The 22338-nt window shown below is 38.2% G+C and overlaps 1 protein-coding gene across 2 annotated transcripts in view; it reads right to left on the bottom strand.

Annotated features, from left to right (window-relative positions):
* The window catches only part of DYNC2LI1 (dynein cytoplasmic 2 light intermediate chain 1), a 34473-nt gene that overhangs the window by 7677 nt on the left and 4458 nt on the right, over nucleotides 1-22338 (bottom strand). For both annotated transcript variants that reach the window (XM_045189481.2, XM_024552876.3), the window contains exons 4-12: nucleotides 20013-20082; nucleotides 17617-17705; nucleotides 12896-13082; nucleotides 11936-12004; nucleotides 11268-11345; nucleotides 8154-8230; nucleotides 7489-7559; nucleotides 4652-4749; nucleotides 4148-4240 (exon numbers count right to left, since the gene is read on the bottom strand). In XM_045189481.2, coding sequence (XP_045045416.1) covers nucleotides 4148-4240; nucleotides 4652-4749; nucleotides 7489-7559; nucleotides 8154-8230; nucleotides 11268-11345; nucleotides 11936-12004; nucleotides 12896-13082; nucleotides 17617-17705; nucleotides 20013-20082 — 832 coding nt within the window. The remainder of the gene's footprint in view (nucleotides 1-4147; nucleotides 4241-4651; nucleotides 4750-7488; nucleotides 7560-8153; nucleotides 8231-11267; nucleotides 11346-11935; nucleotides 12005-12895; nucleotides 13083-17616; nucleotides 17706-20012; nucleotides 20083-22338) is intronic.

Genomic DNA, 22338 nt, shown 5'->3' with positions numbered 1-22338 from the left:
GGCCTTAAGACTGATTCTCAGACCTGTGAAGATGGATTCCACAGACTGGGAGGATGTCCACGCCTCTGTGGGGACTGGGAGCAAGAGCAATTTTGGAGACCTATTATAAATGACATGTCCCACTACCAAAGACTCACACAAGGTACGATGGAATGTTGCATCTTGTGCCTCCTCCACTGGCAGGATTAGTAGACAGCAGTGTGGTTTAAATACAGATTTTTTTAGGGGCAGAGTGATGGACACATCTTTCTTGCTTCATGACTAATTGTATGACTGGGGGCTTTTTTGAAGGCTCAAATGTTAGGCAAACTGAATGGACCTCATGAGTCCTCTCCATCTTAGAAGTAATGTGGTCTAATTTCACTGCCAAAGCCTGACCTCTATTTTTTGTTTTATTCCTGATGATTATATGAGCAACTAATAATGGAGATTGTGGGGGGAGAGAGTGAGCAGGAGGATCACACCTGGTCTCAGACAGGCTCAAGGCCCTCCACTATGTTTTAATGAAACAGGATGTCATCTGTCCTTCCAAGAAGCACAAGAATCCAAAGTAACTATTTGGGTTAGAAGTATGCAGACACAGAGCACAGCAGAGACTTCTTTAAGCATTTACAGTAAGGACCAACTGTTCTGTAATTATGGAAACCCCTGAGCAAGACATTTTAAATGAGTACTGTTGTTCCAAGTGGCAAATCAAATCAAACCACAAGATTATATTGCTATTTTCATTGAAAAATGTTAAGTGGGAATAAATCATAATAAAAAAGTAAAAAGATAGGCAACATGAAGAAAGAATGGTAGACAAATGGCTAGGTTATTTACAGATGAATTCTTTCATTGGCTGTGTTAGTAAAACTAGCATTAACTATCCAGTCCATATAAAAAAAAGAAAATGTATTTTTAAATATTTAGAGACAAAGTATTAAGAATATTTCACAATTTATGGAGAATTTTCTTATACTTAAGTCAGCTTCTGTGTGAATCAGAACACAATTGTAAACAATGGAAGAGCATGAAATAATACACAGATTAAAATATTGGACACTATAAAGTCAAGTTTGGATGTCAGTTAAATCATTAGGGTAACTTTAAAGCAGAAGCATAAAATTATGTTAAGGCCCTATGTGTGCACACTGAAATCAGTGCAATTTATCTACTGAAACACCACAAATGAAACTGGCTTGGAGGCATAATTAGCATATTGTAACATTTCAGGCAGGTTAAAATGTCTCTCAGCCGAGAGAGTACAGAATGCAGTGGGTGCAGTGTGGCGCAAGAACTGAGTGAGGAACGATAATGTAAGTGCTGTGGGTCTGCTGCTTTCCCGTTCCACCGAAACTCCTTACGGCTTTACGTCAGTCAGGGAGGCGGATTTGAATGTGAAAACCCATGATACTCAGAAATACCCTAGCCCTTTAATAATATGTATGGACATAAATGTAATAAAAGGGGTCATTATGCAATATGAACAGATACTCTTATCAACAGTGGCGGTTAGTCACTGACTTCTAGGTAAATATTAATTCAGGGATGACTTCCAACTAATCTCTATAGCTGAGATGTACACATAATAAAGGTTACTTGAGGACATTTTACTGTTCTTACAACATGCCTCCCACTGTTTTTTTGAAATTGAGGTATAATAGGCATGCAACGTTACCTAAGTTTCAGATGTACAACATAATGACTCAATATTTGTGTATATTGTGAAGTGATCACCACCGTAAGTCAACATCTGTCAGCAAATAGTTACAGAATTTTCTTCTTATGATGAGAACTAAGATCTCCTCTCTTAGCAACTTTCACATACGCAACACAGTATTATTAAGTATACTTGTCGCGCCACATATCTCCGTGACTTATTTTATACCTGGAAGTTTGTGCTGTTTGACTCCCTTCCCTCATTTGGTTTATCACCCACCAATCTGTTCTTTGTATCTATGAGCTTGGTTTTTGTTGTTGTTGTTTAGATTCCACATATAAATGAGATCCTATGGTACTTGTCTTTCTCTATCTGACATACAGCTTCAAGGTCCACCCATGCTGTGGCAAATGGCAAGATTTCATCATCCTTTATGGCTGGATAACATTCCACTGTTTTGTGTGTGTATTCTTTATCCATTCAACTGTCAACGGATACTTAGGTTTCCATGTCTTGGCTATTGTAAGTAATGCTGCAGTGAATATGAGGGTGCATGTCTTTTTGAATTAGTGTCTTCATTTTCTTAGGATAAATACCCAGAAGTGGAATTGCTAGATTATATGGTAGTTCTACTTTTAATTTTTTGAGGAACCTCTAAACTCTTTTTCATAGTGACCCTACCATTTTACATTCTTGCAAACAGTACACATGTGTTCTCTTTTCTCCACACCCTCACCAACACTTGTTATTTCTTGTCTTTTTGATAATAGCTATTCTGACAGGTGTAAGGCACTATCTCACCGTGGTTTTCTTTTGCATTTCCCTGATGATTAGTGATGTGAAGCATCTTTTCATGTACCTGTGGATCATCTGTATGCCTTCTTTGTCAAAAGTGTTTGTTCAGTTCCTTTGCCCATTTTTAATTGGATTGTTTGGTGTTGAGTTGCGTAAATTCTTTACATATTTTGGATATTAACTCCTTGTTAGGTTTATGCTTTGCAAATATTTCTCCCATTCAGTAGGTTGTCTTTTCATTCTGTTGACAGTTTCCTTTGCTGTTCAGAAGCATTTTAGCTTGATGTAGTCCCACTCATTTACTTTTGCTTTTGTTGCCTTTGGTTTTGTTGTCAAATACAAAAAAACACTGAGAAGACCAATGTCAAGGAGCTTACTGTCTATATTTTTTCTAGGAGTTTTGTGGTTTCAGGTCTTATACCAAGTCATAAGTCCACTTTGAGCTAGTTATTGTGCATGGTGTAGGACAGTGGCCCAGTCTCATTTTTTGCATGTGGCTGTCCGATTTTCCCAAAATCGTTCACTGAAGTGCAGGCTGTCCCGTCTCCCACTGCATATCGTCGGCTCCCCTGCCATCAGTTGACCATGCATGCACGGCTCTATTTTGCTCCATCAATCTATGTGTGTGCTTTCATGCCAGCACCATACTGCTTTTAATTCCTAAAGCTTTTTGGTATAGTTTGCAATCAGGAAGCATGATGCCTCCAGCTTTGTTCTTTTTCCAGGTTGCTTTGGCTATTCGGGGTCTTTGTAGTTTCCTACACATTTTAGGATGGTTTTATCTATTTCTGTTGAAATAGGCCATTGGGCTTTTGATAGGGATTGCAACATGCCTGTGACTTTGCTGCAGCTACAGCCCCTCTAAATATCCACAGCATACGTTTCAAAAGTCTCTGGACTAGATCTAAATAAAATGTTTTGCTTCCGTATGCCAGGGTCCCTGAGGGTGAAAGGGTAGTGCTGAGAGAAATACCCAGTGGACGGCTGTGCTTACGTTATCCTTGCAACCGTGTGGCTGCACAAGGCCCTCCTGAGAGGCTGCCAGGGCATTCGGTTTATAGTGTTCACTCTACAAAAGCTCACATACACAAGGTCAGAGTCCACACAATGTCTTATTGTATCAAACCACGAGGAGATCTGGGAAGAAGATCTAAGTGTCGGGTCGTGATAAATTTACTAGGTTTTGCATTCTTACCTCGGACTGGTGTATCACCAACAGGGCTACCTGGGCATGTACGGAGTTTCCTACTTTTAACCGCTTTCCTGAGAGATCCTGCAGTTTTCAACTATGTTTGTGTGCTCTCAGATCGGCAGTAGTTAATTTTTCTTGTACAGAAAAGTATAGGTATGAATGAATGTCCTAATAAAAAACAAGCCCTTTTAAATAAGCCCACACACAAAAGAATATTATCAGAGTGCCCCGCCGGCGGTGAGGTATGAATCACTACCCATCATAAGCTGAAAAATCCAAAAGGATATGTGAACATCGAGTTATCTCTGGGTGGTGGAGTGATAGGTGATTTTTAATTCCTTCTTGATGCATATCAGACTTTTTTTTTCTACAGTGAGATGTACTATTTAAATAGGTATATAGACGTATATAGTAAAAAAACCCCATTAAGTAAATACATTGAGAAAAATGTATGGAATTCTAGAGGTATTTTTTGTGATAATTCAAGATGCAATTTAAACAAACGTTTAGGATAATACCTGATCCTTCTGAATTCTCATTTCATCAACTTCACTTTCAGCATACTGAGGGTCTTTTGCGGGGTCCTTGATATCTTTCAGTGTGTTGGTACTCTGAAATGACAACTCTCCAAATCATTTCATGCCCATAACCCCAAACCTTCAGTGCCTACCCTCCGTCTCACAAACTGAGCTCCCATTCCTCAGCCCACCATGCAGGCTGTCGATGGTAGTTTATCACCTCCCCTGGGGGCCATTTCAGATTCCACCAGGTCCTCTTCCCTTCCTCTCCTTTCAGACGATTGTGTCTCTCTAACAGCCAGAGAGATCTGTTGGAAAGTGGAGCAGGAACTGCGTCTTAACCCCCCCTTTAACTGCCCGCAGTGCCTAGATTTTAAGTGACTGTTTAATTTTTGAGCACAAGAGTTGAAAACAGAGTTATCATAATAGGCCCACTGGAACATTTCCCAGTAACTGTTGAACAGTGCTAAAAATTCTTGCTTTAAAGGAAGTAGAAATATATACCTTTGGTGGAAAGAGCTTCTCATACACTTTTTTCCACAACTCCATGGGTGTACGGGCATGAAACTTTCCAATGTCGTTATCGGGAACAGGAGGAGACCCTAAAATTGGAAGGTTTACTTCAACGATTAAAACATTCAAACTCTGTCAGTAAAACTGATGACACTTGGAAAAGTATCAATCCTAGATCACTCATGTCCCTTCTCCGTATCACAGTCAAAGTTCACCCCAACACAGCACAGCAAGGCAGGTCCCCGACCGGACGAAGAGACAGTAATGAGGAAACTGGAATTCTCTTTCCCCACACTTCAGTTGCTCCCAAGCAAAAGTATACAAGCTTGGTATTCTCCTGTGCATGTGAGTTTGTAAGAAAACAGGTAGTCTTACGTGCTGTTGGCAAATGTGCAAACTAGGACAGCTGATTTGGAGGGTAGTTTGGCACAATTATATACTATTTATTAAAATACTAAAAAAGGTCATGCCCTGTTAATGAGCAATTCCAGCTTTGGGAGTTTACCCTAAAACACCTGCGTATGTGTTGAGGATTTCACACTGCAGCATCATTTCAGTTGTGAAAAACGGGCCACCGCTGAAAAGGCCATCGATAGAAGAGTAGTGAACTGAATTACTGTGTGACACTATCCAGCAGTCAAAATACCAGGGACCTGCTCACATATATAGCATTAATGTGGAAAAACCACTAAGGCACACTGAGGAAAAGACACAAATTTCAGAATGATAGATATAGGATGATATAATTATGTTAAAACAAATATTTTTTTATACCACATACACATACATAGCAAGTGGTCTGGAAATACCAAACTTGATCCTTACATGTTCTATTTTAACATTTTATAAGGAGAAGGTCTTTATATACTGCTTGTATAATTTCATTTGAAATTTTCAAAAATTTTGCGCTACTTCTTCGTAATTTTCAATCTGTAATCTGAGATTTTTTTCATTGTGTTTTAGCATCTATGTTGTTCACTAAAATTGTTTCACCGTTGATCTTTCAGGGCCTCCTTACACTTTGGTTGGAAAGAAATTGATACAATCCATAGATCTTACTCAGCTTTCCCAAGGTTTTCACTGGTCATTTGTGTGTGTGTGTATTAACTTCTATACAGTTTTATCACCTCCATAGGTTCACACATTCACTACCAGTCAGAGTCTGGACAACCCCATTGTCACGACAACCCCTGCATGCCCTTTTACCGCCACACCACCTCCTTCCCAACAGTCTTGTCCCTAACCTCTGCCGTTTGCCGATCCGTCCTCCATTTCTAAAGTTTTCTCTTTCTAAACGTTTTATATAAGAAGGATCATATTGTATGTAGCCTTTTCTGGCTGGCTTTTTTCATTCAGCATAATTCCCTGGAGATTCATCCAAGTGGTGTGTATCAATAGTTGGTTCCTTTTTATTGCCGAGTAGTATTCTATGGTAGAAATGTACCGCAGTTCGTTTATCGATTCACCTGTCGAATGAAATCTGGGTTGTTTCCAGTTTGGGGCTGTTACAAATCAAGTTGCTGTGGACATTTGTACACAGATTTTTATGTGAATGTAAGAATTCACTTCTCTGGGATAAACTGCAGAGCAATTTCTGGTCACATGGTAGCCGCGTGCTTCCTTTGTAAGAAGCTGTCACGCCGTTTGCAAGACAGGCTGTGCCGTTTTATGTTCCCACCAGCGATGTGTGCGTGACCCAGTTTCTTCACATCCTTGTCAGCATTTGGGGTTGTCACTGTTTTTTAGTTTAGCCGTTCTGAGAGTGCGAAATGATATCTCTTTGTGGTTTTAGTTTGAATTTCCCTAATAATTATGTTAAACATGTCTTCATGTACTTATCTGCCATTTGTATGTATATCCTCTTCAGTGAAATGTCTGCTCTTGTCTTTTGCCTATCTTTTAATTGGACTATTTGTTTGTTTTTGCTGTTGATTTCTTTATATATTCTAGATAGTAGTCATTTGCTGGGTATGTGGTTGGAAAACGTTTCTTACTATTACGGAAATTAAGTTGGTACTAATAATTATAAAAATTAAAAATCAGTCTCTGTGACCATTCCTTAACCATCTCTTTTCCTTTCATTCCAATTCAGTCTATAATCTCATTACAAAGATCTCTCTGCGTTTGAAGTCAAGTCCACTTCAGCTTGTGAGCACAATGGGGAATGGGAAGTGAAAAGAAAAGTACTGTGCAGGGGCGTTGAAAACCACACTCTGACAACCTTAGAGTATAGAGAGTTGCGAGGCCCAAGGATCTTTAAAAGGAAAACAGCTTCTGTAGGAAGATGAGGTGCTCGACCAAACGAAAGTGTAAAATTCCGTTGCTTCAGGACCCTAGGGCATCTACAAGTCTAGGAAATACATTCCATGAGATGGTTTTCATAATGAAAAAGTAAGGGATACCTAATTAGTATAAGTGTGTTCCTTTTGGTTTATTCTATCATTTGAATCGCTGTTTTTCTTCATTGCCCTTAATATATGTATAGCTTTGAACTTCCTGACCATTCCATACACTTGGTTTTCTTTTAAGCCCAAGGAGCTAAAATTTAAAAGTACCTGGAAATCAGTGAGGCAAGGGAAATACATTCAAATTTTTTAGTGGAATAGAAATCAGAAATCAGTCTCTCGTGTGGCAACATCCCTTCCATCACAAATATGTCAATGTGATGTATTGTAACGATACTATGTATACAAGTAAACACATAAGAAATAACAGCAGCAATAAAGAAACCAGGAATTGTGGTATGTTGGAGATGAAGTGAACATGGAGTAGGATAAAATCAATAAGCAATTAAAAAAAGATTGAACAAACTTAATAAGTTCACCAACCTATATGACTTAAAGAATCCAATCCTGCTGTGATAAACAGTGGTTTATTCTGATCCACACATATTGATTTGCTGCATGGATAAGAAGAAAAAAGAACCTAGTTTAGTATGGCAATCAAGTATCCTGCCACGCTCCACTGTAAACGCAAGAGCCAAGTGTTGTATGTAGCTGCTGGCGAAAGCCTGCCCCCAAATGAAGGAGAGAATACTCACGTAAGCAACTTCAAAACTTAAAAGTGTAGCACTAATAAAGGTTTTTCAGGAGAAAAAAAGTGACAGACTCAAATGACCTTAAGTCAAAACCAAGAGGAGTATCAAGGTTAATAAAATTACATACTAAAATTATTGATTCCATTTGTAATCAATTAAGAAAGGAAGAAGGAAGGCTACTAAAATGAGGAAAAGGAAGTAAACAAAGTTAGGGAAAGAAGTATAATAGTATCATTTTATTTAGGTGTCAAACTATTCTATAACATTTTAGCTGTCAATCTGAAAAATACTTAAAGAGTGTAAGAAGCAGAAGAGAATATAAAATTATCTCTGAAGAGCAGATATCTGGGGCACTTCCCTGGTCAAGAGACAAAAGACTAGTAAGAACAATAGATGAAACAATACTGACCAAAAAATAATACAATAAAAAGATATTAAAATATATTTTAATAGTACCTTTTGCCAATGCCAAATGCCAACTGGTTGATAACTCCGCGTATTTTTAGTAATAGAGCTTCTGATTTACTGGTAAACTGAAGCAGAAAAGCAAACAACAGGGGAATAAATTATATACTCTGCTTTCATAATCACAGAAACAGGTAACATAAATATGGCTTTGAATAAGTACAGACTGCAGAGAGAACTACTATGTATTTGCCCAACAAATACATATGTTTGAGGAGACAAAAAAACAACAACCCTGAATAAAGGAAAAGAAAGAATTCTGGATAAGTTTGTTTTAGCGCACTCTTCAAACTTCATGAGTGCATGATGTTGAAGGAACCTGTGTTTATGCGCTAATCACTTCAGCTACTCCCACATAGGGGTCGCAACCATTGCCAAATGCAACCTGGTGGCTAAACATAGGAGGTGCACCTCACAAAGGACTTTTCCATCCAGAGACGTATTACTGCCTTCAAGTACTTAACACGGGAGCTGCAGACTAGCCTAACAATTCTGATACTCGGAAACAATTCTGTAACTCCTCTTCTGAGTTGCCTTTGGAGCTTGCAAAGTAAGCTACTGAGTATTCTCGGTGGCGGCGTGGGACTAGGGCGACATGACCAGAACAGTTGAGAGAAGGAAAGGGAGTGGGTACTATTAGTAATTAAGCTGAGATATCAGGTGACAACTGGGACATATGGTTACCCTAGAAATCTGCTAAGACTAACTTTGATTTTTGGAAATACGAAAAGTTACTAAGCCAAATCATAATGACTAATATGTATGAAAGTGGAAAAGAGAATCTTGATCCAGAATAAAATGTACTTGTAAGGCAAAGGGATCAATTTTTAAGGTAAGATTCATTCTGGATTAACAGGGTCCCAGCAAAAGAATTCAATGGAGAATACTCATGTGAATATGTAAGATTCAATACGCTTATTTTTTAAAAAGTTGAAACAATTTTAATGCTTCTATTGAGACATTTAAAAAATATATAAAATTTTAATTGAATTTTAAAAATACAATTTCTATTCATTATTGTTATTACAATAATAATTATTGTATAATAATTATTGTTCCCTATGTAGAGAGGAAAAAACCTCATTACAAATGTATTTCATTGGACTACAGGGCTGGGAGGACGTCAGAAGTTTCCTAATTCACCCTCCCTCCATCTGCCTTGGAAACACCCTCCGCGCACAGCCGCAGAGCCCCTGCGCGGGTAAACTAAATGCCTAGGGACTGGTCTCCCAATGCACCCGTTCCGTTTTCAGATAATGGGAGTATTAGTAAATTATGTCTTACTTTGAGCTAAACCGTTTATACTAATTCCTTGTTCTTGGCTCCAGGAGAGCAACACATGCGTTTAACCCGTTGTCCACGGAGCAGTCCTTGCGATGTTGCAAGAGCGTCATCGCGCTCCAGACGGCAGAGGGTAAGTTCATACCGCTCTTCACACGCAGTGACTGCAAGCCCTCACCGTCCTGGGGGCTCTCCGCTGAATCTGGCCCTGCTTAGCGGATGCTTTTCTACTTTTGTTTTTATTAACTTATTGGATTGCTCATACTACTTGAATTAGTATTCTTGACTGAATTATAAAGTGTCAACTATAGTGTTGAAGAAAACGGAGTATCACAGAAGGTGGTGAAGCAGCACCCACTCTCTCCCTTGCGCGGGGCGTAGGGTAAGAGTGAGAGTGAAATTCAAAGATGGGGCTGAAAACGCTGGCCACTCCCGTCTCGTCTGGGCAAGCTAGGGAAGCTTCTGGTTCCCTTTGTGGTCCAGAACAGTCCTCTAAACCCAACCTCAGAAAGCTGAGATGAAGCCCTTCTCAAATGCTTTCCCTCGTCCCCGATCTTCCAGGGTTTCCTGGGCCATGCTCAGTCCCAGGCCTGCTGTGGCCCGAGAGACCTGACTCCATCTGGATTTGTACCCCTGAGAGCAGACTGGGTCCTGAGTGATCATCAGGTGGGGTCTGTTCCCAGAGAATCACAGGGACTTCCCTGGGCTCACCAACTAAATATGGGTCCTTACCTGAGGCAAAAAGAAGAAACTACAAGATACATGGCCTTTGCCTCTGTACCCTACAGTTATTCACCATAAATTATCTATATCTTTTCAAAATAGTAAAGAAGAATTATTTCCAAAGTACTCTGTCAACCTAACATCTAAACAAATACAATACAAGCATAAAAGGTGATGATTCTAAAGAAAATACATAGTGAAAATTATTTGCAGTATTCTGAAAAGGATAAAATTTAAAATATAGGTTGTATTTATTACTTTTAGTCATAATATACTAGTCAGGAAGGCCAGGGGTGAGGCCATGTTGTCTCCAGGTTCCCATGAACACTTTGATTGAGAAAGAAAAAGACCATCCAAGTCAGGGGGGAAAAAAGTATTTTTTAAAATAAAAAAAATGCTTTTATGTCTTACTGCATTAAAGGCTATCCAGCAAATTTGGTTCTGCTGTGGAAGATGACGGTAACAACAATGGTAATAACCAGTATTTATTGAGCAACACTTTGTTTCCGGCCCTGTGCTAAGCATCTCACATTACTCCCTCTTTTAATCCTCACGACCCTAAGAAGGAAGTACTGGTTCTGTCCATCTGACTGTGGAGGTGGCTGGGGCACCAGTGAGATTAAGGGACTTGTCCGAGATCACTTATCTAGCACACAGCGGCCCTGAGATTTACACCCGGGCAACAGGCTGCCTCGTCCGTGTTTTTAACCTTCACAGCAGAGAGCAAATGTTTAAGTTTAAAAAAGAACATATTGTTAAAGGTTCTCCCCACCTTTTCTTTTAAGAGAATACAGATTTTAATTCCTAAGGGGAAGCGAAAACAAACAAACAAATAAAACCACTTTATCTGTGTAAGACGGGGGTTCAGAGATATAAGCATTTCAGAGCTTTTGCACCAGAGAATTGGCAGGCCGTTTGGCAGTGTGTTCTGTAGACACATTATAAAACACTCGGTAACGAGGGTTTTTTGGCAATGGGGGGAAAAAGGAGGAAATGAGATGCAGTAATGAAAGCATTAGTTTTTAGAACCGTGCATGAAGCTATTAATCTTCCGAATTCGGTACTGTGCATTCAAGCCCGAAGGACAGAAAATGTACGAACCATCAATGATGCTCCATAATAATGTGCGACAAATCGAAGCGTCTTGCATATTACCTTTCTCTTCTCAGAGTCAAAATCCTGAAGAAATATGTTATTAAAATGAAAAACAAGTTGAGAGAACTAAATATCTGTAGCATTAAGATGTAAGTTATTAAATGTAGAAATAGCTTATTTCGTAGTTGTTTTTATTTTGTGAACACACCTGCAGAAGGAGGGTTCCATTGCCTTGGTATTTGTTTCTATAGCGAGTTGAAAAATAGTGGCAGCCTTCTAGAGCCACAGCTGCCAGATCTCCCCATGTTTAAATACTTAGCTCAATAAGCACACGTTTCCTAGAGTGGAATTCCCTAAGGATTCTCTGACAAGCAAAGATAAGGAAAAACCAATTTTCGACTTTCTTCAATTTAAAAGTTGGGAAGTCAGTCCTATCCCTCAGTGACTGGGTTCAAGATTCAATTCTAAATCTTCTACCTTATCCCCGTTCCCCTGCATCTATTGTTCTTTACCTATTTTCTTTCTCAGCTATATCCTCTTTTCTAAAATCTTTAAGATGTGTGACTCTTTCACCTCTCCCTCTGAGAGATACTTTCTTATTTCATTATTACTTCTGTTCCTCTCCCAAAGCACAGACATGTGTAACAAACTCAACTAGAAGTGGAAGAGCTTACCTGAAAAATATCATATTTACTTCCAATTATGACCAGAGGTATTGGAAATGGGTCGATTAATTCACGATCCTGTTAATAAATATATTTCATTGATTAGAATTTCTTCCAAAAATATATCATTTTAAGTCTCTTCATAGACATGACTGTGCTTGCTTGACATGGGGGTTTTTCCAATAATTAACTTTTGCTTAATAAACTGTATTTCTCAAGTATAAAACTAGAAACAGCAATTCCCTAAATTACTAACATATTTTTTGTGTGTGTGTGCTGCCCTTTTCTTTATAACATGTCATCTTCCTCTTTATTTTTTTTAACTATTTTGTGTTAGTTGTTGAAATACCATTTTATACTGTGTTTGTGGGAACCATAAGAGATTAGTCTGTCCTCCTATTTCCTGTGTAAAACACATTCACATAAACTCTGGGCAATACCAAATACCGCTCTTCGCCTTCTAGAAGACGGCATTCATGGCTGTATTTAGAGATTTGCCTCGTCACCAGTGCGACTTCATAATTTAGTTACTTGTCAGATGATAAAAGTACTGACTATGTGACAATAAATGAATATAAAATATAGAACAATGATGAAGGCTGTTTAAACTCTAACCTTTGCTCAAATTTTTAGCTTCCTTTAGTTTTTTGCCAGGTGACATTTGTACAGTCTGGTTTTTTAAATCTTCATTTTATAAAATCAGTATCAAACTGCTACTTTAAAACAATTTCTTTTGATTGGTGCAATATGCCGTAACAATCACAGAAGATGTCTAAGAAGACAGAAGAAATCTTTCCCTTGTTTTGCTCTTACTGAGGCTTTATTAAATTGCTGTAATTTTCCAGTGAGCAGGTTCGTCTACTTGAAATGAATCTCAAGTCATGCATAAAAATTAAGGAAGTTTTTGTGACGCTGTCTTTAACCATGTACGGGCTAAGGACTCCAAGAGTAATCTCAGTAGCAACTCACCGGATGGTCCTTCTCCAAGTTACTCCATGTCCTCTGTCTCATTTCAGAAGCTGCTTTAGAATCTGTCTTTCCCAGCTTCGTTATCGCTTTATCGACATGGCTTTTTGTGGCTCGCATCAGATTTTCCATGGTGGGCCAAAGGTCATTAGGTTTTGAAAGGTCCAAAACAAGAACAATGGAGAATGTCCTAGAGAAATAAAAAAAAGAATCTTTAAAAAAACCTCTAAATAATTACCCTTTTAAAACCCTACTATACTGAAAGTTACTATCTAAGAAGAACACTATGGCTTATGAAAGAAAAAGACAGAGAGATTTTCTACACAAAAGAAGAAAACCCCCACAGAAAACAAAAACATAACACCAAAGCTAGAGCCTTACTTATTTGAGTACTTTTTTTTCTAGTGACATTTAAGTGTTCCCACCAAGTGTTAGTGGCACTGAGGTTTCTGTCTGAAGCAATAATAATTGAGTTCAATAATCTGTAAGCCATTGGGCCCAACGATACCATGTTTAGATCCAATTTTACTATGTGGTCCAAAGAAGGGAAACTGAACTAATAACAGCAGCACAATCAGGTAAAGGAAAAGCAAGCAGATTTGCTGGTGGACCTTGCTAGGAGACTGCTGAGCTTATTCAACCTTCACAACAACTCTTCCAAAAAGATGCCAGGATATCCCTCTGATGGATTAGAAGCGTGAGGTGCAGATTCATACACTAGGAGACAGGAGAGCTGGTTTTTAGAATCAAAGCCACATGTCTCTGCTATGGCACGCTGCCTCTGAGAGAGCACACCCCTGACCACCACACGCTGCCGCATGCAGGTGTGCTCATGTTCCACACCAGACGCAAACCTAAACTCAGCAACCGCAAAACAGAGGGCCCAAATGAAAACTGGGCAAGGACTCAAATGGACAGTTCCCCAAAGAAGAGATATAGATTCCAAAAAATGTATGAAAAGATGACTAACATTAATCATTAGGGAAATGCAAATCAAACCACAATGAGATACCACTTGGCACCCATTAAGATAGCCAGCTATAATTAAAAAACAAAAACAAAAACACGAGAAAATTGCAAGTGTTGGTGAGGATAAAGAGAAATTGGAACCCTTGTGCATTTCTGGTGGGAACATAAAATGGTACGGCAGCTGCTGTGGAAAACAGTATGGTTGTTCCTCAAAAAATTAAACATAGAATTACCTACCATATGACCCAGCAATTCCACGTCTGGGTGTACTGAAATCAGAGACTCAAGCAGATATAGACGTACACCAATGCTCAAATCGGCCTCATACGCAATAGCCAACAGGTGAAAACCACCCAATGTCCACCAATGGATGAAAGGATAACAAAATGTGATATATACAAACAATGACAATATTATTCAGCCTTATAAAGGAAGGGAAATTCTGACATACTACCATATGAATGAATCTTGAAGACATTATGTTAAGTGAAATATGCCAGACTCAAAAGGACAAGTATTGTATGATTTCACTTATGGAGATACCTAAAGTAGTCCAATTCATAGATAAAGAGCGTAGAAGGGTGGTTGCCAGGGTTGGGGGACGGGGAAGTAGGGAGCTCTTGTTTAAGGGGACAGAGTCAGTTGGGAGGAGGAGAAAGCTCCGGCGATCGGCGCTGTGACGACTGCACAATTATGTGAATGTACTTAATGCTCCCAGACTGCGCGCTTAAAATGGCCAGAATGGGAAGTCTCACGTTATGATATTTTTACCACAACAAAAAACAAACAAAAATATCTCTACAAGTATTTCAGAAAATAGTCATAATAAATACGTATATCCATAATCGTGGGCCAGTATATCCTTGATCAATAGGGCGAACACTCTGCTAGCAGATATAGCAAGGAATTATAATACAGGGGTGTGCAAAAGTGGACTCATAATAATAAATAATACAATGATTAACAAATACATAATAATACAAGAATATACTGTGTTTTGTATATTCATAATTGTAAGCCTACATTTGCCCAGACCAGTATGTTACTTACTTTATAGTACAATCAGTTATTTTGCTTAACTTGAGCAAACAAGCTATTTTGTGTAATTCGAGCAAAGCAGTAACTTAGTTCTATAAATTTAGAAAGTAATGTTTTAGACAATATCAAGATTTTCTATTAAATTACTGTGACACAAAATTGTCTAGCCAATCGTATTTATGCCATTTTAATAAGCTCATAAATAGTTTTACTTAGCTATAACAATATGATATATATATTTTAATAGTAAGGAAACGAATTTTATTTTCAGGGATTTAGTATAACTAATGTTTAAAAAGAGATAGCTAAGGTTTAACATCTTTTTATTGTGGTGAAATATATATAAAATTTGTTATTTTTCCAAATGAAAAATAACTTTGTTTGTTTTAAGGAAAAGAGAAATGAATTATTCAATTGTTTTCCAAGATTAAAATTTGTGATTCTATTGTACTGGAAATACTTCTGTTACTTTTACCTTCATAGCAGATGACAGCTCATAAAAAGTTGAAACACAATAAAAAACCCCAACTTCGTAAAACCAGTGATCATTACCAAACCCTTATTATATGAAATTTTAAAGGGACTTATCTAAGAAAAAGAAGATAAAAAATATAAACAGTAAAATGACAGCAAACTCACAGTTAATAACAACCACACCTAAAACAATAACAAAAGCAAACTAAGCAAACAACTAGAACAGGAACAGAATCACAGAAATGGAGATCACATGGAGAGTTATCAGTGGGGAGAGGGAGAGGAAGACAGAGGGTAAAGGTACAGAGAATAAGTAGCATAAATGGTACGTAGAAAATAGATAGGGGGAGGGTAAGAATAGTATAGGAAATGTAGAAGCCAAAGAACTTGTATGTATAACCCATGGACATGAACTAAAGGGGGAGAATGTGGGCAGGAGGGGGTGTGCAGGGCGGAGGGGAGTGAAGGGGGCAAAATAGGACAACTGTAATAGCGTAATCAATAAAATACATTAAAATAAAACAAACAAAAAAAACGATGATCAGACATAGGAGATACTCTATTACAATTTATCTAAAGTCTGTGGAAATGTTCAATGTAGCTATAATTATTTTATGAGCAGTCATTTTAAAGATAAACAAGTCTAATAGCATTTGGCAATATTATTTTCTCAACTTGCTGGGCTTCGTCCAACACAAGGAAATTATGTGTCAAATTAATTCCAGTCACAAAACACTCTGAGATTTGCAAATTCATGAGGAGTGAAATGTTTTCCATGAATTCTTTAACCACTCAGCAACCTACTTTGGACCCAGGCCCATGGCTCCCCTTCCCTCTGTGCATAACCTCGACCTCTGCTTTCCCCAAAGCAGGCTCCAGCTGCCATGGAGCTCAAGGAAAAGGAAGAGCGGGAACTCACGAAGTCTGGTATTAAAGAAGCTGGTAGAAAAATTTGGCTCCCTACAGAAATTAGAGGCAAGCGCAAAGGGCCCAGGCGCTAACTGGCAGCCCAGGTTCCTCAGGCTCCTCCTCATCCTGGCCTGTACTTCTTAACTGCATCGCCCTGAGCGACCCTAACACCCAGCAGCTTTGCTCACTTTCTCTGTTACAGGAGGAGAAGCGAAAAACTAGGCAGCAGTAAAATTCCATGTTTCTGAAAAATAATGTCACGGAGAAATGGTGGTTAAAGTGAAAAGGTAAAATCTAAATGTATGTGTAGAACATCTTAAATCTGTATAAAGTGTATCTACAAACACTGAAAACCCGGAAAGAAATACAATGACACGCTTACAGGGATTATTTCCATGTTATCATGAGTGCTCTTTCTTTGTACTTTTCAGTACTTTTCTGAGGTTTCCATATCAGCATACATTAAAATTATATTTCTTTAAAGGAAAAAGTATCACTGGACAAATAAAGCTAACATTACCTATAATCGGCTATGGAAAAACACTCGTCCTGTTAATAAGAAATAATTCCATTCCCTAAAGACCTTAATAGCTGATACAGAATAAATAATTGTCAGGCCCTTTGTATTTGGCCCAGACAGCAACCATGGTTTGTGTTAAACCCTGACAAAAGTAAGATATTTCAAATTTAATTTTTTTGTTTTCCTTGACTCAGATGGGTTCCCAGGAACATAGTGAGAAATGTCACAATTTTCCACATCTGACTTGGCTAACACGTTGGAGATATTGGCAGGAAAACATCATCAAAGAGAAAGTGTGAGGTTTTCCCCAAAGTTCCGTTTCTTTAAAGTCAGCAAACAGAGGACTTTCTCCTTCCTCTAACTTGTCCTCCCCTTTGCTGAAGCTTCAGGAGTATAAATGAGCAGTAAACTCAAAGACAGGCTTATAATATCCAGCTAAAGAAAAACCTCAGGGTTGAGTTAGCTCACATTAGGACAAGTATTGGAAAGAATTCAACTTTTCAAATTTATCTTTGCCAAGTGACTTCATTGCGCAAGTGTTATTTGACATATTTTTGTTTGTTTATTTGCAGGCTTGCAAAATATGGTACTTGTTGGAATGCCAGCTCTCTCACTTCAGCCCAGGCCAGAACCTCAGTTCTTTTAAAATCTCTTTGAAAGCATCACAGTTTAAGCACGTAGAAAGGAAGTGAGCGCAAGCCTCCCACAACATAAAACTGTCGCCCCAAATTGATTCACAAGAGCCTACCCAGAGCCAGCCAGTGGACACTACCGGGTACTTACCAACAACTGTTTATGGAGCTGGCTCACTCACCTTAAGGTGTCACTTGTGATCGGTATGCTGATTAAGTCCAGTAAAGAGGTTCCTCCACCTAGTTCCCAAAAATGGGCAATATCTTTTGGCTGAGAAAAAAAAAGTTTTTTTCCATAATAAAATTTTTGATTTTTAAAAAATTTAAATACTTATTATACTTCATTAGCACCAACTGGTACTAGTTATGGATATAAAATAGTGTAGTCCTCCATCAACCCTTTCTTGGCAGTCAAAACTTTCCTCTTTCTCTATCCCTCAAAATGCACCAAAACATCTATTCCAAAGAACAAAGATGAAACATTAAGAATATATATGTATACATAAATGCCCTAATTCTAGTAATGCCTTAATAGATGACCTAAACAATTCTGTAAATATCACATGTAGCAGACACTCAAATGTGATATAAAAACAACTAGTTGAAAACATTTCACATTCTTCTTGCAAACAGTTATAATTCTAGATAGAAATAAAATAGTTGAACAGGAAAACATCCTGATTGAGGGGGCAGAAGCTCGCAAAGTAAATTAGACACACAGGTAAGGCATGAGGAAATGGGACAAGCAGATGGCAGTCCCAACCGCCGGTCAGGATTACCTGAGCGAAGTATAAGCAGAGATCCGTGCCTGATGCCCCTGGGGAAGCTGACGGGCAGGCTCCCACTGGCAATACTAGTGGTAGGTGGAGGGACGAGAAGAGACTAAATACCTGCTTCCCTTTCTATAGGACTCTTAAGTGTTAGGGGATTGAAAAGGTTAGGCAGCCAAGCCGCTCGATCAAGACCTCAAGACCGTGGCAACCTTAGACTGCTAGCTAACCGCAGTGCAGCTTCTGCCCCGAGGCTGGGGCGCCTCTGGGACACCAAGACTGTGTGAAGAGCTGACAAGGTGCTTCCCTTTAGAACTCCTAGAGAATATTAAATTTCAGAAAGACATTAATCTTCAAGAATGAATATGGATAAGCTGAACTTGATAGCACAAAGTTTAGAGGAAAAAAATAGGTGAAAAAGAATCTCGTGATTTTTTATGTACCTGTTAACCATAAACTTGGAAGAAAACAGATGGTCATTAAAGCAAGTTTTAGATGAATATACACATGTATGTCAAGAATATGTATTTTATATCTACAAATACATATAAATTATCTCACAATCACTAAAATTGTTTTGCTATTGATATCTGAATCATTAATGTTTATAAGGGAAAATGATGATTCATTGGAAAATCTCAATCGATTTACAATTTGATGAAAGGAAGTTCTTACAGCTCTTACGCTTATGAAAATTGTGTCAGAGTTTCCATTTCTAAGTTTATCAGTCATGTCAAAATTCACATAAGCAACAAAAATGAAGTTTTCCTGCATCTCAAAATATTACATTTTTTCTTTTCAATTTCACAGTTTTAATAACCACCTTTCATTGCTGAGTCCAGGAAGAAGCATCAGGCAATTTTAACTCTTGACACATTGTCTAAAGATCATTTGGACTAGATCAACCTATAAAAATTTGCTTGTGCTATGGGAGAAGTGGGACCATCTGTTCTATTCTTCTATACAGCTAACTTTACTTAAGAGATGGCCTGCCCTGGCTGGTATGGCTCAGTGGGTTGGAGCATCATCCCATACATAAAAAGGTTAGGGGTTCGATTCCCAGTCAGGGCACATACCTAGGTTGCAGGTTTGATCCCAGGTTGGGGTGCATATGGAAGGCAACATGACTGCTGTTTCTCTTTGACATCAATGCATCTCTCTCTCTCCCCTGCCATCAATAAACATTAAAAAAATAAAGAGAGAAATGGCCTCTTTTCATATGAGAACTCCAAAAGAGAACTCAATTTAGGTTTTTAAAAAGCTTCCTAACAGACACTATAAACTCTCCCTCTACCCTGAATAATTTTTAATTTTCCTCTGAAGAGTCACTGAAAGTAAGATTATAATCAATTGGAACCTGTATTCTGAAATATTTTTACCAATTTCAGGATATATTTGCTAGTAATTTGCATTTTGAGCAGTATATTTTCATAAATATTCTGCAGGTCAAACATATTTTTAGAAGATTTTTTTTGGGGAGACAGGAAGTAACATATATTATTCGCATTTGAAAGAAGAAAAAGTCACACCAATACAATTCTTAAAATATGCCAGAATCCATAAAATGAAGTCACAAAGTAATCTTATTCTAGCATTTGGAGACACGACAAATGAGAAGGCTAACATATTTTCAGTTCCTGTTAGCTTCACATATGCTGAGCTGCACTTGAAGTTTAAAAGGACATAGCTATGCAGTGTGCAGCTGGATACATTTACTGATTGCAGATAAGATGGAAAATGTAAAGCGAAGTCAGCATCATTGCTTCTCCAGCGGCAGATATAGCACCATCACTGAGAAAGACACTCACTGTGTTGTGGCCTTTTGCTCTTCTTCCGTACGTATATTCCAGAGCCAAGGTTGGTTTCGGTGGCTCATCCCTGCACAATACAGATAGCATTGTCACTATTTTCTTAAGCTATCTTCTTACCTGATTCATTTTTGCTTCTTGTTAAAACTTTAATCTATTAGTGCAGAAGTTACCTTGCATAGTAACATTGACGTAAACTGGTTTAAAAACCATATAAAAATCAACAAGCCTTCCAAACACCATCTTAATGGATTTCCACGGCAGCTGCAGAGGTGAATAACGGCACCTGCGTGACCCTGAGAGACCCTGTTGGGGCCAGGGGAGACGGCAGCGGGGCTGGCCGTGCTGATGGCTGTGTCAGGGCAGGGCCTTCTGCATCCAGGCCACGTGACATGAGGTTTCTGCTCAGCCTTGACAAGGGAGCGGGGAATCTAGTGGCCATCAATTTAATGAAGACATCAGTGGAGACTTAAATACAGTTCTCTCTCTTAAATCACAGCTCAAACATGAGCATCACTTATCTAGTGAGAGCTACAAACAAATGACATTAGTAAGCCCTAACCATCAACAAATAATTTGAAAAATATTACACTGATTTGATGAATTATTTACATTACAGCTTACGTTGTTTGGTAAGCAGTTTTATGGTACTGCATTATATGTTTATTTAGTTTTTTATTGTAGTAGAAACACATGACAGAAATGGATAATCTTAACCATTTTTAGGTGCACAGTTCAGTGATGTTAAGTATATTCACACTGTGTGCAACCAAACTTCGGACCTTTTCACCTTATAAAACCAAAACCCCAAACCATTAAAGAGCTCTCCACTCTCCCTCCCCTCCAGCCCCTGGTAGGCACCATTCTATTTTCTATAAACCTGCCCCCTCTAGAAACCTCATGTAGGGCACTAAACCATATTTGTTTTTCTGTGACTAGCATATTTCATTTAGTGTCTGTCCTCAAGTTTCGTTCACGCTGTAGATGTGACAGGATTCTGCTCCTTTTTAAGGCTGAATAATATTTGTATTTATCTATTTTTAATTTGCAGAACAAAAAATAATTTTAAATTTGTGATTTATATATTTATGTTTATTGAATATTTTGTATATTATCCCTGCATGTATCTTTCATACATATATATAGAATGATGTTTGGTTTTATTTCCTGAAAAATAAATTTCCTTTATGAGCCCTGGCTGGTGTGGCTCAGCAGACTGAGCACCAGCCTGTGAACCAAAGGGTCGCTGGTTCAATTCCAGTCAGGGCACATGCCTGGGTAGTGGGCTGGGTCCCCCGGTTGGGGGCATGTGAGAGGCAACTACACCCAATATTTCTCTCCCTTTCTTTCTTCCTCCCTTCCCTTCTCTCTAAAAATAAATAAATAAAATCTTTAAAAAATTTTTCCTTTATGAAAAAATGCTGCTTTTAAGACAAAATTTATAAACTCTGATATTTAACCTATGATTTGAAGAAATTTCCTTTAAAAATGTCCTTTTTTTAAGTAGACTATCAAGGAACCAAAATTCCTAATTTTCAGTTCAATTTAGTATTTCCTCCCAGGCTGAGGCTGTGCTGGATGACCCGTCTGTGATGGGAAGCACACTCGGCCTGCGAAGCGCCATGATTCCTGGGTGGGAGGACGATGCAGGTGTCACGGTGGGTGTTTCTTCTAAAAAACAATTTTGCTGATAAAAGAAATTATGCAAACTGGGATTCTTTTATTTGTATTCCTTATTAATATTTTTCAAATGAATGATGTTTCTTTCATGTGATCTTAAGATCAAATTCCACCTCTTGATGTTTTGGGAAAAGTTGTAAGAAAGGCATTGGAATAAAGGGAACAGAGAAATATCTTCCAAAATTGGTTGGAGGCTTTTCTTATCAACTTCCTGCAACACCTACCAATTATAATCCCACATCCTAATCTGATGTCATGCTGCTACAGCATAGAAGGTTAAGAAGTATATATGAGAAATGGTAAAATGTACACTTTGAGGACCAGCGCTGTGCTTCAAAATTGTATCCATGAGTAATTTAAAGATTATGACTAACATTCAAACAATCACTAGATAGAATAAAAATAATTTAACTATCACAGAAGCACAGCCAAAAAGAAAGTAAGTACTAGCAAAGGCTGTGTAGTTACATTAATTTCTCCATCAATAGGGAATCCAGTATTGATTTTATATCATTTTTGTTTGTTTGTTCTTGGTTTTATCTTTTTAAAAAAAATATTTTATTTTTTTAGAGAGAGGGGAAGGGAAGGAGAAAGAGAGGGAGAGAAACATCCATGTGTGGTTGCCTCTCACTTGCCCCCTACTGGG

Source organism: Desmodus rotundus, chromosome 5 (assembly GCF_022682495.2).
Source record: "Desmodus rotundus isolate HL8 chromosome 5, HLdesRot8A.1, whole genome shotgun sequence".
Lineage (NCBI taxonomy): Eukaryota > Metazoa > Chordata > Mammalia > Chiroptera > Phyllostomidae > Desmodus > Desmodus rotundus.
This window is presented reverse-complemented; position numbering and strand designations above follow the sequence as displayed.